This window comes from Chiloscyllium plagiosum, unplaced genomic scaffold (genome assembly GCF_037043375.1).
Source record: "Chiloscyllium plagiosum isolate Xiang-an unplaced genomic scaffold, Cpla_swu_hap1 HiC_scaffold_25, whole genome shotgun sequence".
Taxonomy (NCBI): domain Eukaryota; kingdom Metazoa; phylum Chordata; class Chondrichthyes; order Orectolobiformes; family Hemiscylliidae; genus Chiloscyllium; species Chiloscyllium plagiosum.
In genome coordinates, this window is record NW_028270163.1 from 40,878,454 (window position 1) to 40,903,331 (window position 24,878).

Here is a 24,878-nt window from a genome sequence, read left to right on the forward strand (position 1 = left end):
CACCCCTCAGCCTCCAACATTCCAGGGAAAATAGCCCCAGTCTATTAGCCTCCCCAATAGCTCAAACCTTCCAACTGTGGCAACATTCTTGTAAATCTTTTCTGAACCCTTTCAAGCTTCACAACATCCTCTCGATAGTAGGGAGACGAAAAATGCATGCATTATTCCAATAGAAGAAAACAGTGGAGAGTTTGATGGATGAAAAAGAAGAGGCAGTAAATGGCAGAAGAGATGGTGGTACAAGACAAAAGGAGAGGGTAACAGGAGTAAGAAAATCCAGGAAGTAAATGAGAGCAGCAAAGACTTCACTTGCAACTGTTTCTGAAAAAACGGGGGCCAAAGTGACGATCTGCGGTTGTTGAAGGTATCAATTCTGGGAGGCTGGAAAGTGCCTTATCAAAAGAAGACTGACTGATACTCAACATTATTGGGACAGCTCAAGGGTGGTTGGAAACAGATCAGAGTAGAGTGGGGAAGAGAATTATAGAGAGAAAACTAGTTTAAAAAAAACACAGTAATACTTGGAAATACATGTAGAGATCATGCTGAAATATCATTTTGAAGCATACAATCTGAGATGAACCCGTATGTTTCATTTGCCAGGTTTACTGGATTTTCCCTTGGGGGACAATTAAGAGTTTGGGGTGATGCCTGCAGATTGGACAGGGGTGTTTGACAGAGCAAGCACTCAAGTTGTGTTTGATCTCTCCTGGAGAAGAGCTCATCAGCAGCAGCAAATGTAATATATGTAATAGAAAGAAATACAAGTAAATTGGTGCTCCAGATGGAAGCACTGTTTCAGGCCTGGATTGTGAGATATAATGAATTGTAAGTTGAGGCTTTGCAATTCCTGCATTTGAATGGGAATATGCCATGGACAGGGAATGGAATGTTGGGAGTGACAGAAGAGCTTCCTTTTGGAATGCTGAAATGGGGAGGAGAGGGGATGTTGTGTTTAGCGGTGGTGTCATGCTGGATGTGGCAGAATATGGAGGCTGGTGAAATTGAAGTTGAGGACAGAGGAGAAATCTTATTGTGTATCTAGGGGGAAATGCAAGTGGGGAAATGGAAATGTTTAGGCCTCTATCAATTGGCATGGAATAATATCCTCAGCTGAGGCAAAAGGAGGACATTTCAAAGGTGCTGGTGTAGCAAGTGGCAATGCCAAAACAGATGCAATAGGAGTGGGGAAACTAGGAGAATGGACTAGAGTCTTTATAGGAAATGGAGTGGGAGGAAGTGACGTCAAAGTCAAGGTATCGGGGAAAGCCAGTGGGCTTAAAGTGGAAGCTATTTTGCTGCAGTCTGAACCAGAATGATTGGAAACTTGGTATTGTATTTGACCAAGATGAATTTCCAACTAGTGCAATGTCATTGAGTTACACCCTACACCCGTTTCCATCGCATTGAACTATTTCAAGGCTGACATGGACAGAATTAAGGGTTATGTGGGAAAGGCAGAAAAGTGGAATTGAGAATTATCAGATCAAACTTGACTGATTGAATGGCGGAGCAGATTTGATAGGCTGAATGGCCTACTTCTGCACCTGCATCTTATAGTCTCATACCCAACTCAGCTCCTGTCTCAGTTAATTTGCTGTGGAGATCCTTATCTATGTCTTTATTATATCTAGACTTACCTAATTGACTCACTTCTGGTGGTCTTCCACGTTTAAACAATTGTCAACTTGACATCATCAAAACTCATGCCAAATCCAATTCTCCCATCGCCCTTATATCAATGACTTCCATTGGTTCTCTTTTCAAATATTGCTTTCATTTTAAAGTTCATATTCTTGTTTTCAAATCCCTCTATAACCTCACCCCTTCCTATCACTTTCAAGTCCTTTAAACCTACCATCATTGTGGTGTTTGTACTCATCTAATTCTGGATTTTTGAGCCAATTTCAGACATTCTACCATTGACAGCTTTGCCTTTCAGTTAGCTGGGCCAAACGCTTTGGAATTCTCTCTCTCCTCCACCCCCCCCACCCCCCGCCGAGCCTTGCTGACCTCTTTCAGGATGTCTTTCCTTAAATTTTAGCTAACCATCCTATTGTATCCTTCAATAACTTATTGTCATATCTTATTTTGTAACATTCCAGGAGGCATTGTTTCACTTTAAAGATAGCAAATACATGTTGTTGTGGCCAGTGATTAATTGCAAGTTTTCCTATTGGTTTTGATATTGCCTAACAGAACAGTAAATAGTTATTACATCATTTGTTATTTGGAAAATCGCTGACATATATTGAATGGATTTCTGAACAAACAGATATAAATACTCAAATCATCTAGTGTAAACCAGCAGTTATATGTGAGAGAATGTTCTTTTGACCGTTATAGTTAATTTTTCCAACTCGGTTGATTGGTCTTCCCCCATGCTTGATTAAATTATTAGTAGCTCAGCTACATTCTTCTCCCTTTCAAAAGCCCTAAGATGCTTACCTTCTTATGCCCTTCAATGACATGACCATGTCTAACCTTTCAGGAGCATGTTGTCATTTGTCAGCTCTCTATCAGACTTTTCAAAAACATCCTGTTGTAATCTTGTCGCTTCAGACTTCCAGCTTTTTTTCTTGCATCAATGTTGCTTTGCGCAAAGTCGCAAATGCTCGACTTTGTATTATAAAATTGTTCTCCTTATCCTTTCATGTGGTTGACCAGAAAACCCTCACCCATGGGACAGCCTTTGTGTAATTTTGCTTCTTAGCCAGTGCCATCTGCAGAAATGGCTTCCTTACTCTTTCCAGTTCACTCATTCTTAGAGTTCTTCCAAGGTATATCCTTGACCACTCCTGTTTCTCATCTACACATTGCCCATTATTGACAGTACCATTATTCATTGAGTCAGCTGCCAGGTATAAAAGAATCTTTTAATCAACCTGCTCAGAGATGTTATTAGACACCTTGAGAGATGCTGAGACTTGAACGCAGGTCTCATGCCACAAGAACCTGAGATGGTACTACTGAGCTTTACTTCTTTATCACTTCCTACAGGCTACACTATTTTTATGTTGTAGGACTGCTTGCCTCTTATTGCCATGGATGAATATAGATTTCTGTTAACTGAGCATCGTGATGCCTGTTGGCAGAACTTGCTGCCCCAATAAAAATCTCAATCCCTTGCTGCTGATTTGCTCCTGGGCTGCGATAAATGCTGCATGTCCTTTATTGCTTAATTCCACCAACTTCTACAACCTCTTTCAGATTCTCACTCTTCTCTGGTTCTTTGGTCCTCTGAACTGTGTGTGTTTTTTGCACACTCCTCTCAACCTTCATCCACCTGTAACCACCCCCACTTTGCTTCGTCATTGGTGACAAACGCTTTGGATAACTTGATGCTGCTTTCTGAACCTTCCCAACAAGACAATTTTGCCCCCACCCCGCTTCCTTCCTTCAGCTTTCAGGAGGGTTTTAAATTTTGAAATTTAGATCACATTCCCTAATCCTATTGCAATAGTTAAAAGTTGGAGTTAGTTACAATATTAGGTGCTTTCTAACTGCTCACAATTGACAATATAACTACTATGCTGCCACAAGGGTACGGAATATAACATTTACTTTCGCATGAAAAAGAATGACTAGTTTTGGTTGATCAGAGTCAACATGTTTAGATTAAAAATCAATAACCTGGTGAGAAAAGAATCATTGTCAAACTCAAATCAATTCTGCATAAATTGTTTTAAAGTGAATTACTTTTCCTATATTCATGTTAATCACAGTCTGTAATATCTTTTCAAATATTATTTCAGCAAAAGATGTTCACTCTAAAAAGTTGTAAATGTTGAGATTGAAATGGAAGGCAACGTTGTGCAGCCTGAAGTGGCACAGGAATTCCAGGAAACATCTGGACTGGAATCATCCACATCACTCATCGATCACATTCCTCATCCCTCAATAGAGTCTGCATTAGCAATGTCTGAAACTGTAGCCTCTGATTTCATTGATATATCTGGAACTGTAAGTGAGCCTGTAATTGCCTTTGAGAATTCTACCAACGTACCATCAGCTAATGAAGCAACAGCTTCTCTCTCATCTTCTGAAAGTTCCATTCAAGAAAGTACCTGTCGTCCTGAATCTGCAGAGAAGAGTTCCGAGGTACAGTATCATCCTAGTTTTACATCCTTGTGACAAGCACACATTCCTCTATGCATTTTGGTCAGATAAGGGTATCGCATACAGAGTGCAAGAACAGTTTATAATTAACCTAGTTAATTCATAGTCAAATATATCACCTTTCCTTCACTGGGTCAAATCCTATAACCCTCTCCCTGATGACTGTAAGTCTACCATGGTCAGGCAGCGGTTCAAAAAGGCAACTCATAGCCACCTCAAGGGCAACTGGGGTGGGCAATAAATGCTGGCCCAGCCAATGACATTGAAGTCCCAGAAGTGAATAAAACAAGAGTTGTTCAATCTACTGAAGTGAACTGTGGGGCAGAGGCACTAGGGATGGATGATGTACCAAAATCAGCTGAGAAACCATTGAGCAACATGACATAGTCAGAGACGTTGTTATTTAGGACTTTTATTTTGACTTTGTAAAAGCTGAAACAGAGGAACAAATCTAATTAATGAGATTCCAACATGGAATTGAAGGAAGGTTTGCTATGGAGTTGGTAGGTGACAGATCGTTGAAGGATTTTGTAGAGGAACAAACGATTGGAAATTGGATGATCATTGGATGGTCTTGAGAGTTTGACTTGTATTTTGAGATGAGGTTTGATGATAGTAGCTTTGGAAAGTAGAAAGAGTATACTTGAGGGAGGATTGTTTATCATTGATAATTGGTTATGGGGACATGCAAAGTGAGTTTGGGCGATAAACAGATTAATGGGAAGCAGGATGCGAACACATTGAGCTCAGAGGTAACTGATGCCAGTTAGGCAGCAGTAGGAATTGTGCAGTTAGCCTGTGTCCCATGATAGAGAACAGGTGATCAATCAAATCTCCTCATCACGACTGAAGTCTCGAGAAAACACACATTTGAGTGAGGATGACATAGACTTTGTTGGGGCACCTTATGTTCAACAACCTGCTGACACATGAGGTACTTGACCATGCCAAAGTCTTTGGTACCAAACCTCAACAAGAGATGAGCAGAGAAAGTTGGGAAAGGAATAAAGCACCAGAGTGAGGAGACCTCTTTGTAATTTGCACAAGCATTTTATTCCTCTCTGCACTGTGGGATAGTTGCAATCGAAGTGGTTTACATTGTACTTCAAGTAGCTCAACTATCATGGTTTATTTAGAGATAATATTACAAATCTGAATTTCCAGCAGGTATCATTACCTAATGAAGTGAACAAGGTGCAGTCTGCAGCAGGACAGAAATTCCAAGAAACTTTTCCAAACTCAACCATGCCAAATGATCACCAAAATTCAGTCTTATTAGAACCTGAATCAGAAATGCTTGAAATTCTAGCCATGGGTGACATTGATGTATCAAACATTGCGAATGACAATATATTGAACTCAATATCAAGCATTGGTGATGCATCAGCTTTGAGAGAAAGACTTTCTCCTTCACTTCCTCAAAATGCAACAAAAGGAACAATGGACCCACAACAACCTAGAAGAAAGAGTACTAAGGTATGTTTGATTTCACTGACAACCTTTTTTCTTGTGATGTTTTTTGCATATTTTGTGAGTATGATGAGGAAAAAGAAATCTTTACAGAGACATTTCTGGTAATCTGAATGTAAAAGGATTTGTAATGATTTTTCAAAAAGGCACTTGACAAAGCAATCAGTGTTACAATGTTTAATGTAGATTGACAATTGGGAAGTTTTAGTGTTTTGAGTATCTTGGTTTTTTTTTGTTTTTTTATTTTTAGTTTTTAGTCAAAATTGAGGTGTCTTCCTCTTTGCTGTGGCGCACAATGGAGACTGTCTCTGAATTGCCTATGAATATTTGTTAGGTTTATTGACCTGGTAACCATGCAGTTAAGGTGAATTAGTTCTATGTTAAACTTGTCCTACAAAATAGTCAAATTTTACTTGGAAGCCAGACATTTGTTCATCTGTCATCTTTGCAATGATTCCTATTATTATCTCTTTCTCTGTGATCATTGTCAGTCTATCTTCAGACAACATCCAAGGAGCAGGAGAATCGACGTTTCGGGCATAAGCCCTTCAGAAGAAGGGCTTATGCCCGAGACGTCGATTCTCCTGCTCCTTAGATGCTGCCTGACCTGCTGTGCTTTTTCATCAACACATTTTTCAGCTCTGATCTCCAGCATCTGCAGTCCTCACTTTCTCCTAGTCTATCTTCAGAGCCCCTGGATAATTTCCAACAATCTTTAGCATGAAAATCAAACCCGATGGATGCATTTTCCACTTGAAATGATAGCTGAACAAATCTGATTATTTCTGCAAATGTCTTATTGCTATGAGACCCCCTGAGATGTGCATTCTTTAGGGTGTAGGTTTGCTCGCTGAGCTGTAGGTTTGATATCCAGACGTTTCATTACCTGGCTAGGTAACATCACCAGTGGTGACCTCCAAGTGAAGCCTGAAGGATATCAAACCTACAGCTCAGCGAGCAAACCTACAGCCTAAACCTCAACCTGAGCTACAAACCTTGCATGTGCATTCATAAATCTGTACTTTTTTAATTGATCGATTATGATCCAATTGATTTTTGATTGTTGTGCTATGAAATCCTTCTTTTATCTTTTTGCTTCTTCACATTATTCTATAAATAAATGCAATGAAGTACCTTAAACCTATATACATTGAGCTGGAAGCATGCAATCTTCCTCCTTTTGGAAGAGTAAGAGTAAGATATTCTGCAATGATCTACATGTCATACATCGGTATCAATTGTTAAACTGGGACTGTTATCACAAACATATACAGCCACAATTTCACATCTCATAAAGCTAATGAAGACTATCTCTGCCTATGTTCAAAACAAGTTTGTTCTGAAGCAGAAATTTAAAGTATGAATTTTACATTGAGACTTATGGTGATTAGATATTTTCTGTGATACAGGTAAACCAGGAACAGAATAGGAAGCAGAATGAAAATAATCAAGCCCCCGCTTTACTGGAGAAAGCAAGAAAAGTGCCTCAGTGCCCTGGTGAAAAATCATCAGTAGATTCCACCCCAGCCATGTTTCCGGATCAGCAGCAGAAATGGAACGTTGCTACAGCAATGAAAGAAGGTGAAATTTTACCTAAAAACCAAGGATGCTGGAAATCTGAAACAAAAACAGAAATTGTATGAAAAGCTCAGCAGGTCTGGCAACATCTGTAGAGAGAAAGCAAACTTAATGTTTCGAGTCTGGTGACCCTTCTTCAGAACGTTCTGAGGAAAGGTCTCCAGTCCCAAAATGTTAACTCGGCTTTCTCTCCACAGATGCTGCCAGACCTGCTGAGGTTTTACAGCGACTTCTGTTCTTGCTTCTGGAACTTTATATTCTTACTCAAATAAATGCAGGAATTGGAAATTTACGACAGAAGAGCATAGTCATCCACTTGATGTTTTGATAATGTAGCATAGACTTTCTGCTAATTACTTCTCATGAAATATTGGAATGATTAAAGGAGAGCTGCTGTTTCTAATGTACATATGTGGCCTGGATTCATTCTTGAAAGAGCAGGTAGATGCAGTTAGCAGTTATATATTATTCTATATAATAGTTAATGATTCTTTGAAGAATTGGAGCCTACTATTCCTGACCAGCTTTTACAAGCACATAAATTTTAGGTTATAAATTAAACCTGACTAGAACAATCTTTCCCACTTTCTGTTTCCAATTGGATTCATCAATTGTGAATCCTATTGATGGAACAGAATTTACTCAACACCCAGAATGAAAATAAAGAGCATTGCTTTAAGCATTCAAATCAGAGTGACCTAGGGTTGTGAGGCCTATTGATGGATCAGAGGATAAAACCAGAAGGTGAACTTAATGATCATGACTTTTTCTGTATTACTACAGAAGATATAAAAGGCTCATCTCTCCAAACGAATGTAGCCAGCAACACCGAGGGTAAGGGAAATAAACAGAAGAAGAGGGTGAGTATTGAACAAGAATGTCAAGAAATTTTATTCTGGAATCAAAGGCCTCAATAATATTGTACAATATAACTCATAAGTGATCTCAAATCCTTCTCTTGCGACGATTTTAATGGAAGTATTGTTTTGTCTTAATCAATTTTAAGGTTGCCACAAGAAAGGATTTTTTTAAAAAATCCTATGTATATATCAGATGTTTGTTGCTAATCCACAGATTAATTTCAGGTCCAATATTTTTGTAAGTAGAATAAACAACTTATTTATACTGTTGACAATTCCAATTTTTTCTCTGTGAGTAATTTTTTAAAAAGGTACTAAAATATTGCAGAATAGAGAGCCATGTTGCCAAAGTTGATTTTGTCTTGCAATTATCAGGACAAATGCAAGTATGCAAAATTGTACGTAATCATTGAGTATGGTATTATAGGAGAAAGGTGGATTGGCTTTGTGCCAATTTGACTCCGATTGGCTGAAGTGTTGGCATGTGGAAAGAAGCTGGGATCTACAAATTCCAAAGTTGATTCTTCCTTGTTTTTTCCATGGCAACGCATCAGTCATTTAGATGCATCAGTGTTAACCCTCAGGCAATTCGTTTCTTTAGGAAATTAAGCATTAAGTGCTACGCATCAAAGTATCATGCAACTTCATAATGAGACCATTTCTAACACAGGGTTCAACTAGTTTTCAAAAATGCCACCTTGTACTAAACACAATTTGGCAGCAACACAGCTTCAGAGGTTCTTCACATCAAGTATTTGGTAAAAATGGTCTCTTTTATCTTTCATTCTGCAGTTAAATTTATGAGAAAACTGTTTCTCACTAATACAATAGACAATAGGTGCAGGAGTAGGCCATTCTGCCCTTGGAGCCAGCACCACCATTCTATATGATCATGGCTGATCATCCTCAATCAGTATCCTGTTCCTGCCTTATCCCCATAACCCTTGATTCCACTATCCTTAAGAGCTCTATCCAACTCTTTCTTGAAAGTATCAAGAGACTTGGCCTCCACAGCCCTTTGGGGCAGAGCATTCCACACACCCTCTGGGTGAAGAAGTTTCTCTTCAACTGTGTTCTAAATAGCCTACCCTTATTTTCAAACTGTGTCCTCTGGTTCGGGACTCACCCGTCAGCGGAAACATGCTTCCTGCCTCCAGGAATAACCTTATACGTCTCAATCAGATCCCCTCTCAGCCTTCTAAACTCAAGGGTATACAAACCCAGTCACTCCAATCTTTCAACGTAAGATAGTCCCGCCATTCCAGGAATTGACCTCGTGAACTACGCTGCACTCCCTCAATAGCCAGAATGTCTTTCCTCAAATTTGGAAACCAAAACTGCCCACAATATTCCAGGTGCGGTCTCACCAGGACCATGTACAGTTGCAGAAGAACCTCTTTGCTCCTATACTCAATTCCTCTTGTTATGAAGGCCAGCATGCTAATAGCTTTCTTCACTGACTGCTATACCTGCATGCTTGCTTTCATTGACTGATGCTTAAAAATGTGTTGCTGGAAAAGCGCAGCAGGTCAGGCAGCATCAAAGGAGAAGGAGAATCGACGTTTTGGGCATAAGCCCTTCTTCAGGAATGAGGAGGGTGTGCAAAGCAGGCTAAGATAAAAGGTAGGGAGGAGGGACTTGGGGGAGGGGCGTTGGGAAAGCGATAGGTGGAAGGAGGTTAAGGTGAGGGTGATAGGCCGGAGAGGGGGTGGGGGTGGAGAGGTCGGGAAGAAGATTGCAGATCAAGAAGGCGGTGCTGAGCCTGAGGGCTGGGACTGAGAAATTGTAGGGGAAGGGGAAATGAGGAAGCTGGAGAAATCCGCATTCATCCCCTGTGGCTGGAGGGTTCCTAGGCGGAAGATGAGTTGTTTTTCCTCCAGGCGTCGTGTTGCCACGGTCTGGCGATGGAGGAGGCCAAGGACCTGCATGTCCTTGGTGGAGTGGGAGGGGGAGTTAAAGTGTTCAGCCATGGGGCGGTTGGGTTGGTTGGTGTGGGTGTCCCAGAGGTGTTCTCTGAAACGTTCCACAAGTAGGCGGCCTGTCTCCCCAATGTATAGGAGGCCACTGCAGCGGATGCAGTAAATGATGTGTGTGGAGGTGCAGGTGAATTTCTGATGGATATTGAAGGATCCCTTGGGGCCTTGGAGGGAAGTAAGGGGGGAGGTGTGAGCGCAAGCTTTGCATTTTTTGCGGTTGCAGGGGAAGGTGCCGGGAGTGGAGGTTGGGTTGGTAGGGGGTGTGGATCTGACAAGGGAGTCGCAGAGGGAGTGGTCTTTCTGGAACGCTGATAGGGGTGGGGAGGGAAATATATCCTTGGTGGTGGGGTCCGTTTGGAGGTGGCGGAAATGACAAAGGATGATCCGATGTATCTGGGGATTGGTGGGGTGGTAGGTGAGGACTAATGGGGTTCTGTCCTGGTGGCGATTGGAGGGGGCGGGGTTCAAGGGGGGAGGAGCGGGAAGTGGAGGAGATGCGGTGGAGAACAGGACCCCACTAGTCCTCACCTACCACCCCACCAACCTCCAGATACACCGGATCATCCTTCGTCATTTCCGCTACCTCCAAACGGACCCCACCACCAAGGATATATTTCCCTCCCCACCCCTATCAGCGTTCCGGAAAGACCACTCCCTCCGCGACTCCCTTGTCAGATCCACACCCTCCACCAACCGGCCTATCACCCTCACCTTAACCTCCTTCCACTTATCGCATTCCCAACGCCCCTCCCCCAAGTCCCTCCTCCCTACCTTTTATCTTAGCCTGCTTGGCATACCATCCTCATTCCTGAAGAAGGGCTTATGCCCGAAATGTCGATTCTCCTTCTCCTTTGATGTTGCCTGACCTGCAGCCGCTTTTCCAGCAACACATTTTTAAGCTCTGATACTCCAGCATCTGCAGTCCTCACTTTTTCCCTTCATTGACTGATGTACAAGAACACCTAGATTTCATTGTACTGCCCCTTTACCTAACTGGACTCCATTTAGGTAGTAATCTGCCTTCCTGTTCTTGCCACCAAAATGGATAACCACACATTTATCAACATTAAACTGCATCTGCCATGCATCTGTCCACTCACCTAACCTGTCCAGGTCACCCTGTAATCTCCTAACATCCTCCTCACATTTCACCCTGCCACCCAGCTTTGTATCATCAGCAAATTTGCTAATATTACCTTTAATACCATCATCTATATCATTAATGTATATTGTAAAAATCTGCGGTCCCAGCACTGATCCCTGCGGTACCCCACTGGTCACCGCCTGCCATTCCGAAAGGGAGCCATATACTCTTTGTTTCCTGTCAGCCAACCAATTTTCACTCCATGTCAGTATTTTGCCCCCAATACCATGTGCCCTAATTTTGCTCACTAACCTCCTATGTGGGACTTTATCAAAGGCTTTCTGAAACTACATTCACTGGATCTCCCTTGATTATCAAAGGCTTTCTGAAACTACATTCACTGGATCTCCCTTGTCCATCTTCAGAGTTACATCCTCAAAAAATTCCAGAAGATTAGTCAAGCATGATTTCCCCTTCATAAATCCATGCTGACTCTGAGCTATCCTGTTACTGCTATCCTCTGTTGTTCTTTATAATTAACTCCAGCATCTTTCCTACCACTGAGGTCAGACTAACTGGTCTATAATTCCCTGCTTTCTCTCTCCCTCCTTTCTTAAAAAGTGGGACAACAATAGCCACCCTCCAATCCGCAGGAACTGATCCTGAATCTATAGAACATTGGAAAATGATCACCAATGTATCCACGATTTCTAGAGCCATCTCCTTCAGTACCCTGGGATGTAGACCATCAGGTCCCGGGACTTATCAACCTTCAGACCTAACAGTCTCTCCAACACCAATTCCTGGCAAATATAAATTCCCTTCAGTTCAGGTCCTTCAGGCACTGTTACCTCTGGGAGATTGCTTGTGTCTTCCCCAGTGAACACAGATCTGAAGTACCAATTCAACCCTTCTGCCATTTCTTTGTTCCCCGCAATATATTCACCCATTTCTGTCTTCAAGGGACCAATTTTAGTCTTAACCATTTTTTTTTTCCTTTCACATACCTAAAAAAGCTTTTACTATCCTCCTTTATATTTTTGGCCAGTTTACCTTCGTACCTCATTTTTTCTCTGCGTACTTCTTTCTTAGTAATCCTCTGTTCTTTAAAAGCTTCCCAGTCATCCATTTTCCCAATCACCTTTGCTATGTTATACTTTTTCTCTTTTGACTTTATATGTTTCTTAACTTCCCTCGTCAGCCACGGCCACCCCTGCCTCCTCTTAGGATCTTTCTTCCTTTTTGGAATGAAATGATCCTGCATCTTCTGCATTATACCCAGAAATACCTGCCATTGTTTCTCCACTGCCATCCCTGCTAGGGTACTGCACCATTGAACTTTGGCCAGCTCCTTCCTCATAGCTCCATAGTTCCCTTTATTCAATTGAAATATTGTCACTTCCAATTGTACCCTCTCCCTTTCAAATTGCAGATTAAAGCTTATTGTATTATGGTCACTACCTCCTTCACTCCGAGGTCCCTGATCAAATCCGGTTCGTTGCACAGCAGCAGATCCAGAATTACCTCCTCCCTGGTAGGCTCCAGCACCAGCTGTTCTAAGAATCCATCTCGGAGGCACTCCACAAACTCCCTTTCTTGGGGTCCAGTACCATCCTGATTCTCCCAGTCTACCTGCATGTTAAAATTCCCCATAACAACTATAGTAATATCTTTGCGACAGGCCAATTTCAGCTCCTTATTCAACTTACATCCTACATCCAGACTACTGTTTAAGGGCCTGTAGATAACTCCCATGAGGGTCTTTCTACCCTGAGAATTTCTCAGCTCTATCCACACTGACTCTACATCCCCTGATTCTAGGTCCTCCCGCGCAAGGGACTGAATATCACTCCTTACCAACAGGGCCACTGCATCCCCTCTGCCCGTCAGTCTGTCCTTACGATGGCACGTATAGCCTTGAATATTCATTTCCCAGGCCCTGTCCACTTGAAGCCATGTCTCCGTTATCCCCAACATTGTTACTGCTAATTTCCAAATGAGCCTCAACTCATCCATCTTCTTTCTAATACTTCGTGCATTCATATATAATATTTTTAATTTGTTACTGCCCTCACCCTTCCTATCAATCCCTATTTCACTCAACCTTACGGCATGATCCCTTTTTGAGTTTTCTGCTCCATTGATACCATTGTCTTTCTTGACTTCTCTTGTTCTAACTTTCCCTTCAATTTCCTTCTTAAACCTCAAGTTTGTCCCCTCCCCCCCCGCTATTTAGTTTAAACGCAGCTGTGTTGCAGTGGCAAACCTGCTTTACCTTACAGTTGTAAAGAACATTTTTGCTTTTGGATCATTGTCTAAAACATGGGGAAAAATACTGCTTTGAACAAAGGAATTGTGGAAGATTTAGTTAATTTTTAAAAATGGAACAGGAACTCATTGTGAGTTGTACCTACAACGTTGTCCTGTTCTAGCAATAGGGTTTCATGCTAGACACATTGGCTCTGTATATGTGTATCAGGGCAATTTTGCCCAAAGATAGTCTTTTTTCTAATGAACCTGTTCAGCGATCTTATTACACATCTCTGGAGAAGGTGGGTCTTGAACCTAGGAACGCTACCACTGTGCCACAAGAGGGGCCTCAGAGCCAGTCTTTTAATTGCACCAGTCGTGTGTTCAGAAGTACTCAGCACAGTAACAGCCCTATGATTGGCCTTTTGATTGGATCCTGCACAAATGGCTCTAGCTTTGTATGTGGACAGGACAGGAGAGCCATCTGGCTTGCATAGAGAAAGCATATGTCTTCCCCTGCTGGATGGAACATTAGCCAAAAATCTCTTAGATGCTGTTCTCACTAATCACCTCCCTACAATTTACTGTCTCTGCAAGTTGCTGGTTGAAACATGTGGACCAAGTATCTTCAGAGATTTCGAATGAGTAAATCTGCAAACACTGAATGAAAGATTGTGAATTGGTGCATCCATTACCTTGTGTCCTCACTAAAGAGACAAAAGGAATCAGAAGGAACTGAGGGAAAATAACTCATTATTACCTGCAATCCCAACTAGCGTCAGAACTGTGCTTTTTTAAAACCTTTCCCCACCTGTAATATTAGTGTTTGCCTTGTTTCTGTGTGCCTATTTGTATGTGTATGGGAATTTTAATAAAGTGTGGAGTTTAAGTTATGGAGATAAAAGTTAGCAATTCCTGTCCATTTTTGCTGTTGATTAAAAACTATTTGATTGCAATAAATAGTGATTTTCTTGTTAATGATAAAACCCTGGCGTGCACATCCTTTTAACTTGAATTCAATAATTAGGTGAAATTGAGCAGTTTGGTGGTTTAATCAAATTTCACATTTGTGATGACTCTATGGATAGTGGGCTTAATGTCTCATGCACTGCCCCAGTGAGTCATGACATCGTGCAAATGCATCAACAACACTGAACCGAGGGCATTTAAAAGTATTGGGTACAGTTTCACTGCTGCATTTTTGTTTGATCATATCGGTTCCTTCATTTATGATAGTTTTTGGCCACTGAATTGTCTTGTATGATCACTTTTTAATTGTTTATATTCTGATTTTATAGTATTTTATGCTTTGAGAAAGGAGTAGTAAGCCACATTTCTGTAGCCTATTCTTGAAAAAAAGTTGAAATATGTGAAAACCTACACTCCAGACCTAATGAAGCTTCATGCCTACTTTATCTGTGCAGTTTTCTGGAATAAATTGATCCTAAATGCTCACTGGGGTTTTTTTTTAACAGAAAAGGCGTAGAAACCGAAGAGGAAAGAAGTCAAAAATTTCGATTCCTCAAACTGCTGCAGCAGTCCAAAACAAAGAATCACCTGCTAGTGATTCAGCTGAGTCAACATGTAGAGAGCCAGCAGATGGTGAGTTGGCCAAGATACCCACCAGCCTGGTCACTTTGGTAAAGGTGGGGCACTGCCAATTTAAGGAAAAACATGATTGACATATTGATCCCGTCAAAATGGAAATGGATTATTTTACCACTGCATTAAAGGGTTGACTATGAAAGTTTGAGGCAAAATGAACTTTTCTGCTTCGTGGAGACACAATATGTTTAATGTGTGTAAGACCACATTTGAACAAAGTTACATCTTGGTAAAAAGGACTTATTCAGCAGTGCAATAAACTGTGTGACTATAAATAGGACCTAAATCACAACTTTCAGAACCATTGGGTTTTTTTTTTCCCCCATTTTTAAAGAATTTTATGGGGTGACCGTGTTAGGTAGTGACTAACTTGGTGTCTGAGAGATCACCTCACCTGTCAATCAATTTGTTAAAAACTTTGCTGATTTTCTCAAACAATCAGAGGCCAGCAGTTTCTGGTCCTAAAGTTCTCCAGTCAATCTTGTTGCTCAGAGGATGAAATGGCAGGAAGAATGTTTTATACCCTTTTTGACGAGGTGTGGGTTGTTGAGGAGCTGGTCATCAGGATGGTTGGTGGAAAACGCAGCCTTATGGTTTTTAGAGGCCACCTCTCTGCCCCCTTCCCATTGTCCATGTCTCTAATTGCCTCCAGATTAAGGCATTTGGAGTTCCCACATGCCCATTAACCTTCTTGCCCTTTATTTAGTTGGTGAGGGAGATGGCTATCTCTTCAAGGTCAATTCACCCAATTATTTCCCCTTTTCACCACCTCCCAGGGAAGGGAGATTTGAGACAAGGACTTGGAGGCAGAGCTTCCGGGTGGAGGGAGAACACTCAGATGAGGAATTTCTTTTGCCACAGGGTGGTTAATCTGTGGAACTCAGAGCCGCAGAAGGCTGTGGAGGCCAGATCATTGAGTATATTTAAGACAGAGATAGATAGGTTGCTGATTAGTGAGGGGATCAAGGGTTATGGGAAGAAGGCAAGAGAATGGGGCTGAGAAATATATCAGCCATGATCGAATGGTGGAGACGCCAAATTGATCTTTTGGAGTATTTATACCCTTTTCTTCACATGAAATATTACTATAATTTGCCAAATACTGGAGCTGTTGACATTATAATATTCTATCCAGCTTTTAAAAGTCTTTTCTAATATTGTGCCCTATACCTTATTTGTTTGTGTCCTGCAGCTGCAGAAGATGCTGCTAAGTCCAAACCAACCTTAAAAGAAAAACAAGCAGAATCTATTGAAGATGTGAAGCAAGGTCCTCCACAAAATGCAGTCAAAGAGCAAATTCCATCCACAGAGAGTTCTCTGCAAGATAATGAATCTATCAAAAAGAAATCAAAGGTACTGTCATATTCATCTTTAAAGTGTGCATCCTATGCATTGTATGTTTTGCCAATTTTCTCTCATCTCCTGCTTGGTGTCAGTCATCAACATATGTGCAATGAGATATGGGTTATTGCCTGTGAAACACAATTCTAATCAGAGTTGTCAGGACAGCTGTCATATAGGTCATGATATAGTTAGGTGAAATTGGGCAGTTTGGTGGTTTAATCAAATTTCCATTTGTGATCACTTCAGGAAAAGTGGGGCTTAATGCCTAGTGCACCACTCCAGTGAGTCATGACACAGTGCAAATGCATCAACAACACTGAACTGACGACATTTAGAAGTGTTGGGTACAGTATCATTGCTGCATTTTTGCTTGATCATATTGGTTCTTTCATTTATGATGGTTTTTGGCCACTGAATTGTACAGCCTCATTTTATTTGTTTATATTCTGACTTTATTGTATTTTATGCTTTGAGAAAGGAGTAGTAAACTACATTTCCTTAGCCTTTTCTTAAAAAAAGTTGAAATATATGCAAACCTACATTCCAGACATAATGAAGCTCCATGCCTAGTTTATCTGTCCAGTTTTCTGGAATAGATTGATCCTAAATGCACACTGGGATTTATTTTAACAGAAAAGACGCAGAAACCGAAAAGGAAAGAAGTCAAAAATTTCGATTCCTCAAACTGCTGTAGCTATCCAAAACAAAGAATCATCTGCGAGTGATTCAGCTGAGTCAACATGTGGAGAGCAAGCAGATGGTGAGTTTGGCCAAGATACCCACCAGCCTGGTCACTTTGGTAAAGGTGGGGCACTGCCAATTTAAAGAAAAAATGTGATTGACATACTGATCCCATGCAAAATGGAAATGGATTATTTTACCACTGCATTAAAAGCTTGAATGTCAACATTTGGTGCAAAATGAAGTTTGCTGCTTCGTGGAGACACAATGTGTTTAATGTGCGTGTTTAATGTTTAACAAGGTTATGGCTTGGTAAAAAGGTCTTATTCAGCGATGTAATAAACTGTGCAACTACAAATAGGACCCAAATCACAACTCTCAGAACCATAGTGTTATTTTCCCATTTTTAAAAAAATTGTGGGGGTGACTATTGTTAAGTAGTGACTAACTTGGCATCTGAGAGACCTCCAGCTTGCCTGCCAATCAGTTCACTACAATCTTTGCTGGATTTCTTCGCTAATTCAAGACCAGCAGCTGCTGGGTCCTAAAGTCCTCTAGTCAATTTTGTTGCTCAGAGGATGCAATGGCAGGAAAAACGTTTTATAACCTTTCGACAAAGTGTGGGTCATTGGGGAGTGGGCCCATCAGGATAGTTGGTGGAAATCATTGCCTTGCAGTTTTTAAAGGCTATCCCTTTGCCTCCCCACCCTGACCCCTCTCTCCCCTCACCACCACCCCACCTCCACCCCACCCCGTTGTCCATGTCTTTGATTGCTCCCAGATTATGGCATTCAAGCTCACATGTGCATACAAACTTTCTTGCACTTTATTCAGTTAGTAAAGGTGATGATGGGTATCTGTTCAGGGCCAACTCACTCAATTATTTCCCCTTCTCGCTACCTTCCAGGAAGGGGAAATTTGAGACAAAGACTCAGAGGCACAGCCTCAGTAAAAAGATTAGATTTCTTACAGTGTGGAAACAGGCCCTTCGCCCCAACAAGTCCACACCGCCCCGCCAAAGCGCAACCCACCCATACCCCTACATTTACCCCTTACCTAACACTATGGGCAATTTAGCATGGCCAATTCACCTGACCTGCACATTTTTTGGACTGTGGGAGGAAACCGGAGCACCCGGAGGAAACCCAAGCAGACACGGGGAGAATGTACAAACTCCACACAGTCAGTCGCCTGAGGCGGGAATTGAACCCAGGTCTCTGACGCTGTGAGGCAGCAGTGCTAACCACTGTGCCACCGTGCCACCCTAAAAAGGGATGATTAGAATTGAAATGAGGAGAAATTTCGAAGGTCAGAAGGAATCCATTGTCACAGAGGGCTGTGGAGGCCAAATCATTAACACAGAGATAGATAGGTTCTTGATTGGTAAGGGGATCAAGGGTAATAGGGAGAAGGCAGGAGAATTCTGTTGAGAAGCATATCAGCCATGATCGAATGGTGCAGCAGACTCAATGGGCTGAATGGTCTAATTTTGCTCCTAGATCTTATGGTCTTATAATTAGCATTAATAGTACCTCAGCCAAGCTGACATGAAATAGTTAGCAAATTGATCTTTTGGGGTATTTATACCTTTTTCATTGCATGAAATATTGCTGTGATTTGCTAGCTATTTATAACTGTTGACATTATAATATTCTAACCCAAGATGTCCAACTTTTAAATGTCTTTTCTATTACTGTGCCCTACACTTTATTTGTTTGTGTCCTCCAGCTGCCAGTGAAACAGCAGAAGCTGCTGCTAAATCCAAGTCAATCTCAGAAGGAAAACAATCAGAATCAAGTGAAGATGTGAAACAAATTGATCCACAAAATACAGTCAAAGAGCAGATTCCTTCCACAGAGAGTACTCTGGGAGACGATGAATATATCAAAAGTAAATCAAAGGTACTGTCCTTTTCAGCTTTAAAATGTGCATCCTATGCATTGTGTGTTTTGCTAATTTTCTCTCATCTCCTGAAGGCCTTGACTCCTGCTTGATGTCAGTCATCAACATATGTACAATTGGATATGGGTTATTGCCTGTGAAGCACCATTCTGACTTTCTAATCAAAGTCGTCAGGACAGCTGTCATATAGGCCGTCCCTGGCTGATAATTTTTCCCACTCCTTATTACAGAGCAGTGAGGCTGGGGTAAGTGTCCCAGCTGCTGAGATCAATGAACTTTGCATATTCTAAGAATCAAGTGGCTTTAATATTGGACCAATCTACTCATCCAGATGGCCACATGTTGTGTTACAGAGGGAAAGAATCTCATATGAGCTGAACAGCTTCAAATGAAATAAGGAATGAAAAGGAGGTGAGAGAAAAATATGTACAATCAGTAAAATGATTGTATTTGTCTCTGACGTTTAAGGCAAATTGATGTGCTCTGGTGTGCACAAAGCCACAGTAAAAGCTATAGTATTTGTGTAGAAGTGTTTAATTTCAAATAATCTACAGAAAGAACACAACAAAGTGAAGTATGCAGTTGGGGATCACTGAAAGTAGGTTATTTTAGCCAGAAAGTGAGGGTCAGGAAGGGTGCAGAGTTGCAAAAACCAGCTGTTCATCTCTGTTCCCCTCAAGTGGATAGAATAGATCTCATGACACTATGTAGAAGTGAGGAGGAGCTACCACAATGTCCTGGCCTATTCTTATCTTTTAATCAATCTGCTTTGTGGGAACCTGCTGTACATAAATTGGCTGCTACATTTTGTACACTTTAACCAATATTTCACTGTCGCTCCTAACATCCTGAGCTTGTAAAAGGTGCTATCGAAATGCATTTTTTTCCCTTCAAGTTCTAATCCATGAGCTTAGTGCCAGCCATTTATTCTATCTTGAACTACAAATTTACAGTTTATCTTTGTTGAACTTGCTCATATAACATGTCTTCTGGACCTATTCATAGAATCATAAAATCCCTAGAGTGTGGAAACAGGCCCTTTGACCCAATAAGTCCACACTGACCCTCCGAAGAGTAACCCACTCAGACCCATTCTCCCTGCCTTATTAGTCTACACTTACCCCTGACTAATGCACCTAACCTACACAATCCTGAACACAGTGGACAATTTAGCATGGCCAATTCACATAATCTTTGGACTGTGGGAGGAACCTGGAGCACCCGGAGGAAACCCCCGCAGACAAGGGGAGAATGTGCAACCTCCACACAGACAGTTGCCCAAGGCTGGAATCGAACCCGGGTCCCCAGTGCTGTGAGGCAGCAGTGCTAACCATTGAGCCACCGTGCTTCCCATGTGCTGTTGGCACAGTCTTTAGTTTCACTGCACGGCAGTTGGTCTGTTCCAAAGCAGGAAATGAAACAGGCCTGAATCTTCCAATCTGGATCGGAAACATTATTTCTGCTCTAGATCAGACGAAGAATTGACCACTTGTTATAGACTGCTACATTTTGTACACTCAGGCTTTGGGCTGAGAGCTATTCCAGCCAAAGCAGTGTACATTAACCCTGGAATCCTCACAGATCATGGCAAAGAGGATCAGTGCTGAAACCATGTCCCTTTGCCATGTGTAATTACCGTGTTGTGAAGTTTAAAGTCCTGAAGTTATTTGAACAGCATTTGTGAGAAGTTAAGTGTGTAAGGTGAATGAGTGTGTAGGTTGGCAGGAGATTGGAGTTGGAATATAGGTGCCAGGTGAGTGAATGAAGAGGTTGGGTAGGTCAGGTGGGATAGGGTCAGGAGGGGGCCATGGGGATACTTGAGGGGGTCAGTTGGGTTTGGACATGGAGTCAGATCTGTGGGGGATCGCTGCAGTGAAGGGGGGGGGGGGGTGGAGTGGAGAGTGTTAATGTTGAATGAGGAGATCAATTCAGTATGTACCCAGGAGTTAGAACAAGTTTCAATCCTCTGCTATTTCTTGGGTAACCTTGCAGGGAAGTCAGTCCAACCTAAAGTGTCTGACTCTAACACAGACTTGGGGACATCTTTGGAGAACTCCAGACCTGTAATGTGTATTGTGTGTTGCCACAAAATAGGAAGAATTCAGGGCTTTAGAGAGGGTGCAAAGGAGATTTACCAAAAGAGATGTTGCCTGGGTTGGAATGTGTTAGCTATAAAATGAGTTTGGGCAAACTTGGATTGATTTTGCAAGAGTGTCAGAGGCCTAGGGATGACCTGATATAAAATTACAGAGGGGTGGGATAGGGTGGATAGTCGGAGTCTTTTTCCCATTGAAATGTCAAATACATAGTTTAACGTGAGAGGGGGAAAGTTTAAAGGAGATGTGAGTTTTTTTGCACAGGATTGCACCTGGAACATGCTGCCAGGGGAGCCAATACAATAGCAATGATTAAAAGGATTTAGACCGCAGCATGAGCAGGCAGAGAATAGAGGGATATGGACCATGATCAGATCAGGATTAGTTTAGAATGGCATCATGGTCGATACAGACATAGTGGGCCGAAGGGCCTGTTCCTGCACTACATTTTTCTGTGTTCTTTTATTTCCCATCGGATGTTTCAACTTTCTGTAAAATTCCCACTGATTCAGCAGCATCATTGCTGATGCACAGCTCCAGTCAATGTTGCTGCAATGGCTGTCTTCCTATTGGAAGATCTGGCCATCAACTGTCACCCACCAGTACCTCCACAGCCTGTTCAGTGACAGGGCCTTTCCAAATGCTGTACTGCATCATATCTTCACTGTGCAATGCACGACTGGAAAGCTATGAATTCCATCTTTTGTTAAGCACTTACAGTGGCAACTTAACTGACTGGAATATGCGAAAGATGCATTAACATGGATGAAATTAAGTTGCGCCTATTAGAATTTAGAACATTAGACTTTTATTGGTATTTTGGCACATACCAATGTATCCATTCAAATTTACAAGTAGCATATATTGATATTTAATAGGAGAATAAATAGTAAGAATCTCGAATCTTTCAACATCATTTTGAATTTGGAATATGTCAGACATGTGACTAAATTATTTTAAATTTTAAAAAAACAGAAGAAAAGAGCGAAGACGCAAGATGAAAAGAAGGATTCTCGAAAGAAAAGCAAACTGCAGCAGAATACGGACTTGGTGGAGGATGTGCCTGTTCCTGCTGTCACAGAGAAGGAGGTGGAGGTGGGGTCTGCCTCTCAGATCAGTAATACGGATTCCAAGGATCCAAAGGAAAGTGGAAAAGTAAAACCGCAGTCAGGAATGGACGGTAAAGCTGCAGCTGCTGGTACTTCACACAGTGGTCAGGACAAGAGTGCTGAAGACACAGCCAAACCAAAATCTGCTAAAGATCAGTCAACCAGCTCCAACACAGGCAGAGGTGACTCTGTACAAGTAAATCACAAAGCCACCCAACAGAAGGTAATATTACCTTCATTTCACTTCATTTGCACTGGTTTGTATTCTGGTTAAAAATTGTAGATGGCAGAAATTAAAAGAAACAAAATAATAGACTCAGGAACTGGTTGACACAGGCAGAAATCAGCTGCTAAAGGGTGTAATGAGGTGCAAGCACACATTCAGGGCAACATCCACTGGGTTGATGAAGCCAGGAAAGTGGGCAGTGCATGAAACATGTGTTTGGTCCCTATTGGGAAATACATTAAGCTTAACTCCTGTTTGAGGCTTTTTCCAAAACATTAGATTGCCTGGAGCAGAATAGGCATTCGGATTCTTGGTAATTTCCCCAGTGAATGATGGCTGCCACTAGTTGCCAAATGAATATCAAAATGTGCTTTCAGCATGCATCAGTATGTTAGTTTTTTTGGCCTCGTATTCTTGGCGTGGAGCTTCAACCTTCAGAAGTTCTTACTAAACATCAGGGAGAATGGTATAAAGTTTGAAAAATTGAAGTTGATGCATGTATAAATTTCTGATGTCTTAATTGCATATCAGGGAGACTAAACTATGGTTTGTGGACCCTGCACTAAACTCCACTCCCCAGCTCTGCTGACTTCATCCCATTCCCCGATAACAATCTTGAGATTAAGCCACTTTTTATTAGATTAAAGCGAGCTGTACACTCCAATCCTCAGAAATCAGTACATATTCTACTTCTTTTCCCAATCTATACTAATCATTTAGACTTGGGTGTGCTGGGAGAAAATGCCAACATTTGTAGTTAATACATAATTTGGAAGGATTGTCTTTTATATGCTACAAGAATAAATGTTTTTGAACAAGTTTCAAGATAACTTCAGCTCCAGAAGTTTGTAATAACATGTCTGAATAAGTTGATTTTAAAAGACTGCAAAATGAAAAGAACCTAAGTAAATCTAAAACTAAGGAAAAGAGCTGGCAGTTGTATTGATAAAGATGATTATAAACAATTAAACCTGGCTGCATCAGGTCCAACAAAGCAATGATATTTTCTGAAATCAGGAGAATTTCAAATAAATCCATTTTGTGAATGTATAATGTAAATAGTAAAATAAATAGTCTAGCGATGTTTTGTGAAATACTCAGTGCAGTGCTTTGGATTGATTCCATTACTTGTTAAGGTTACAATTTACTTCTGAACTATAGAGTGGCAGGAAAGCTGATTTTTGTAACCTGTTTCCATAGGGTGAAAGTGAAACAAATGATGACAACAAGAATGTTCCAGAATCAAATTCAACACATCAAAGCAGAAACCTATCTAATGCACAAAAGTGAGTCCAACATTTTCCTATCAATGTTTTTTAAAGGGGGATATATAACATTATTTCGCTTGTGTTATTGATTAATGAGAAGCTTCTACAGAATTGACAATGTTAAAAATCACACCACATCAGGTTATAGTCCAACAGGTTTATTTGGAAACACTAGCTTTCGGACCGCTGTTCCTACTCCAAAAGCTAGTACTTCCAAGTAAACCTGTTGGACCATAACATGGTGTTTGTGTGATTTTTAACTTTGTCCACCCCAGTCCAACACCAGCACCTCCACATCATAAATAAATGAGAACACTGCATTTGATTTTAAGAAAAGATGGAACATCTAGAATTATATTTAATAAGCAATTTCAAAGGGGCACAATATTTTCAATGCCTTTGTTCACCAGATAAAATCAAGCTGCTAGGAGATCACAAATCCAGAAAAGGAGTTGTAAAATATATTTCTCTCATGGTAGTTTTTCAGAATTTATATTATTACCTTGCCTCGTTGCTACATGTACTACAAAACACAAACACCCCTTGAGTCTGTCAGAGATGGAAATGGAGCAGACCGGGGTGCTACCAGAACGGTGGCACAGTGGTTAGCACTGCTGCCTCACAGCGCCAGAGACCCGGGTTCAATTCCCGACTCAGGCGACTGACTGTGTGGAGTTTGCACATTTTCCCTGTGTCTGCGTGGGTTTCCTCTGGGTGCTCCAATTTCCTCCCACAGTCACAAAGATGTGCGGGTCAGGTGAATTGGCCATGCTAAATTGCCCAAAGTGTTAGGTAAGGGGTAAATGTAGGGGTATGGATGGGTTGCGCTTCGGCGGGTCGGTGTGGACTTGTTGGGCCGAAGGGCCTGTTTCCACACTGTAAGTAATCTAATCTAATCTAAAATGCTATTGCTTTCCAGCTTACTGTACTCCACTTGTAGCTATATATAGTTTTGCCTGTGTCCCACAAGTCCAGCTACTGTTTTCTGCTCACTTTCCCCTAGGCCTCATTGTTAATTGCAACATGCGCTTCTCTCTATTGCATTCTATGGTCTCTCTCTGGCACCCTCTACTTGTTGCTGTCCCAGACTGCCTCAATCTTAGATTGTCCAATAGCTTTGCTGTGTTTGAATCTAAACGTCTTCTGCTTAGATTACTGCAGCATTTGTTTCTTGATTTTCTTGAGGTAGCACAAACTGATCATTCTCTCCTCCAACTAACCCTCCAGCTTGGACTGGACCACTATTCTTTTCTCTGTTCCTGTCTTTGTTTGTGTTCTGTACTTTCTGTTGACTTTCTGTGTGTAACCCC

General features: G+C 41.4%; 1 protein-coding gene across 2 annotated transcripts in view; it reads left to right on the plus strand.

Annotated features, from left to right (window-relative positions):
- LOC122562201 (E3 ubiquitin-protein ligase rnf213-alpha-like) overlaps positions 1 to 24,878 on the plus strand; it is a 156,764-nt gene that overhangs the window by 3,567 nt on the left and 128,319 nt on the right. The window contains exons 2-11 of one of the 2 annotated variants that reach the window (XM_043714879.2): positions 3,756 to 4,101; positions 5,284 to 5,595; positions 6,999 to 7,170; positions 7,951 to 8,027; positions 14,813 to 14,939; positions 16,135 to 16,295; positions 16,920 to 17,046; positions 18,696 to 18,868; positions 21,941 to 22,297; positions 23,501 to 23,586. In XM_043714879.2, coding sequence (XP_043570814.2) covers positions 3,799 to 4,101; positions 5,284 to 5,595; positions 6,999 to 7,170; positions 7,951 to 8,027; positions 14,813 to 14,939; positions 16,135 to 16,295; positions 16,920 to 17,046; positions 18,696 to 18,868; positions 21,941 to 22,297; positions 23,501 to 23,586 — 1,895 coding nt within the window. In that variant the 5' untranslated portion in view covers positions 3,756 to 3,798. Of the gene's footprint in view, positions 1 to 3,755; positions 4,102 to 5,283; positions 5,596 to 6,998; positions 7,171 to 7,950; positions 8,028 to 14,812; positions 14,940 to 16,134; positions 16,296 to 16,919; positions 17,047 to 18,695; positions 18,869 to 21,940; positions 22,298 to 23,500; positions 23,587 to 24,878 lie in introns of those variants that run through there. The other variant, XM_043714880.2, reaches the window with a different exon arrangement.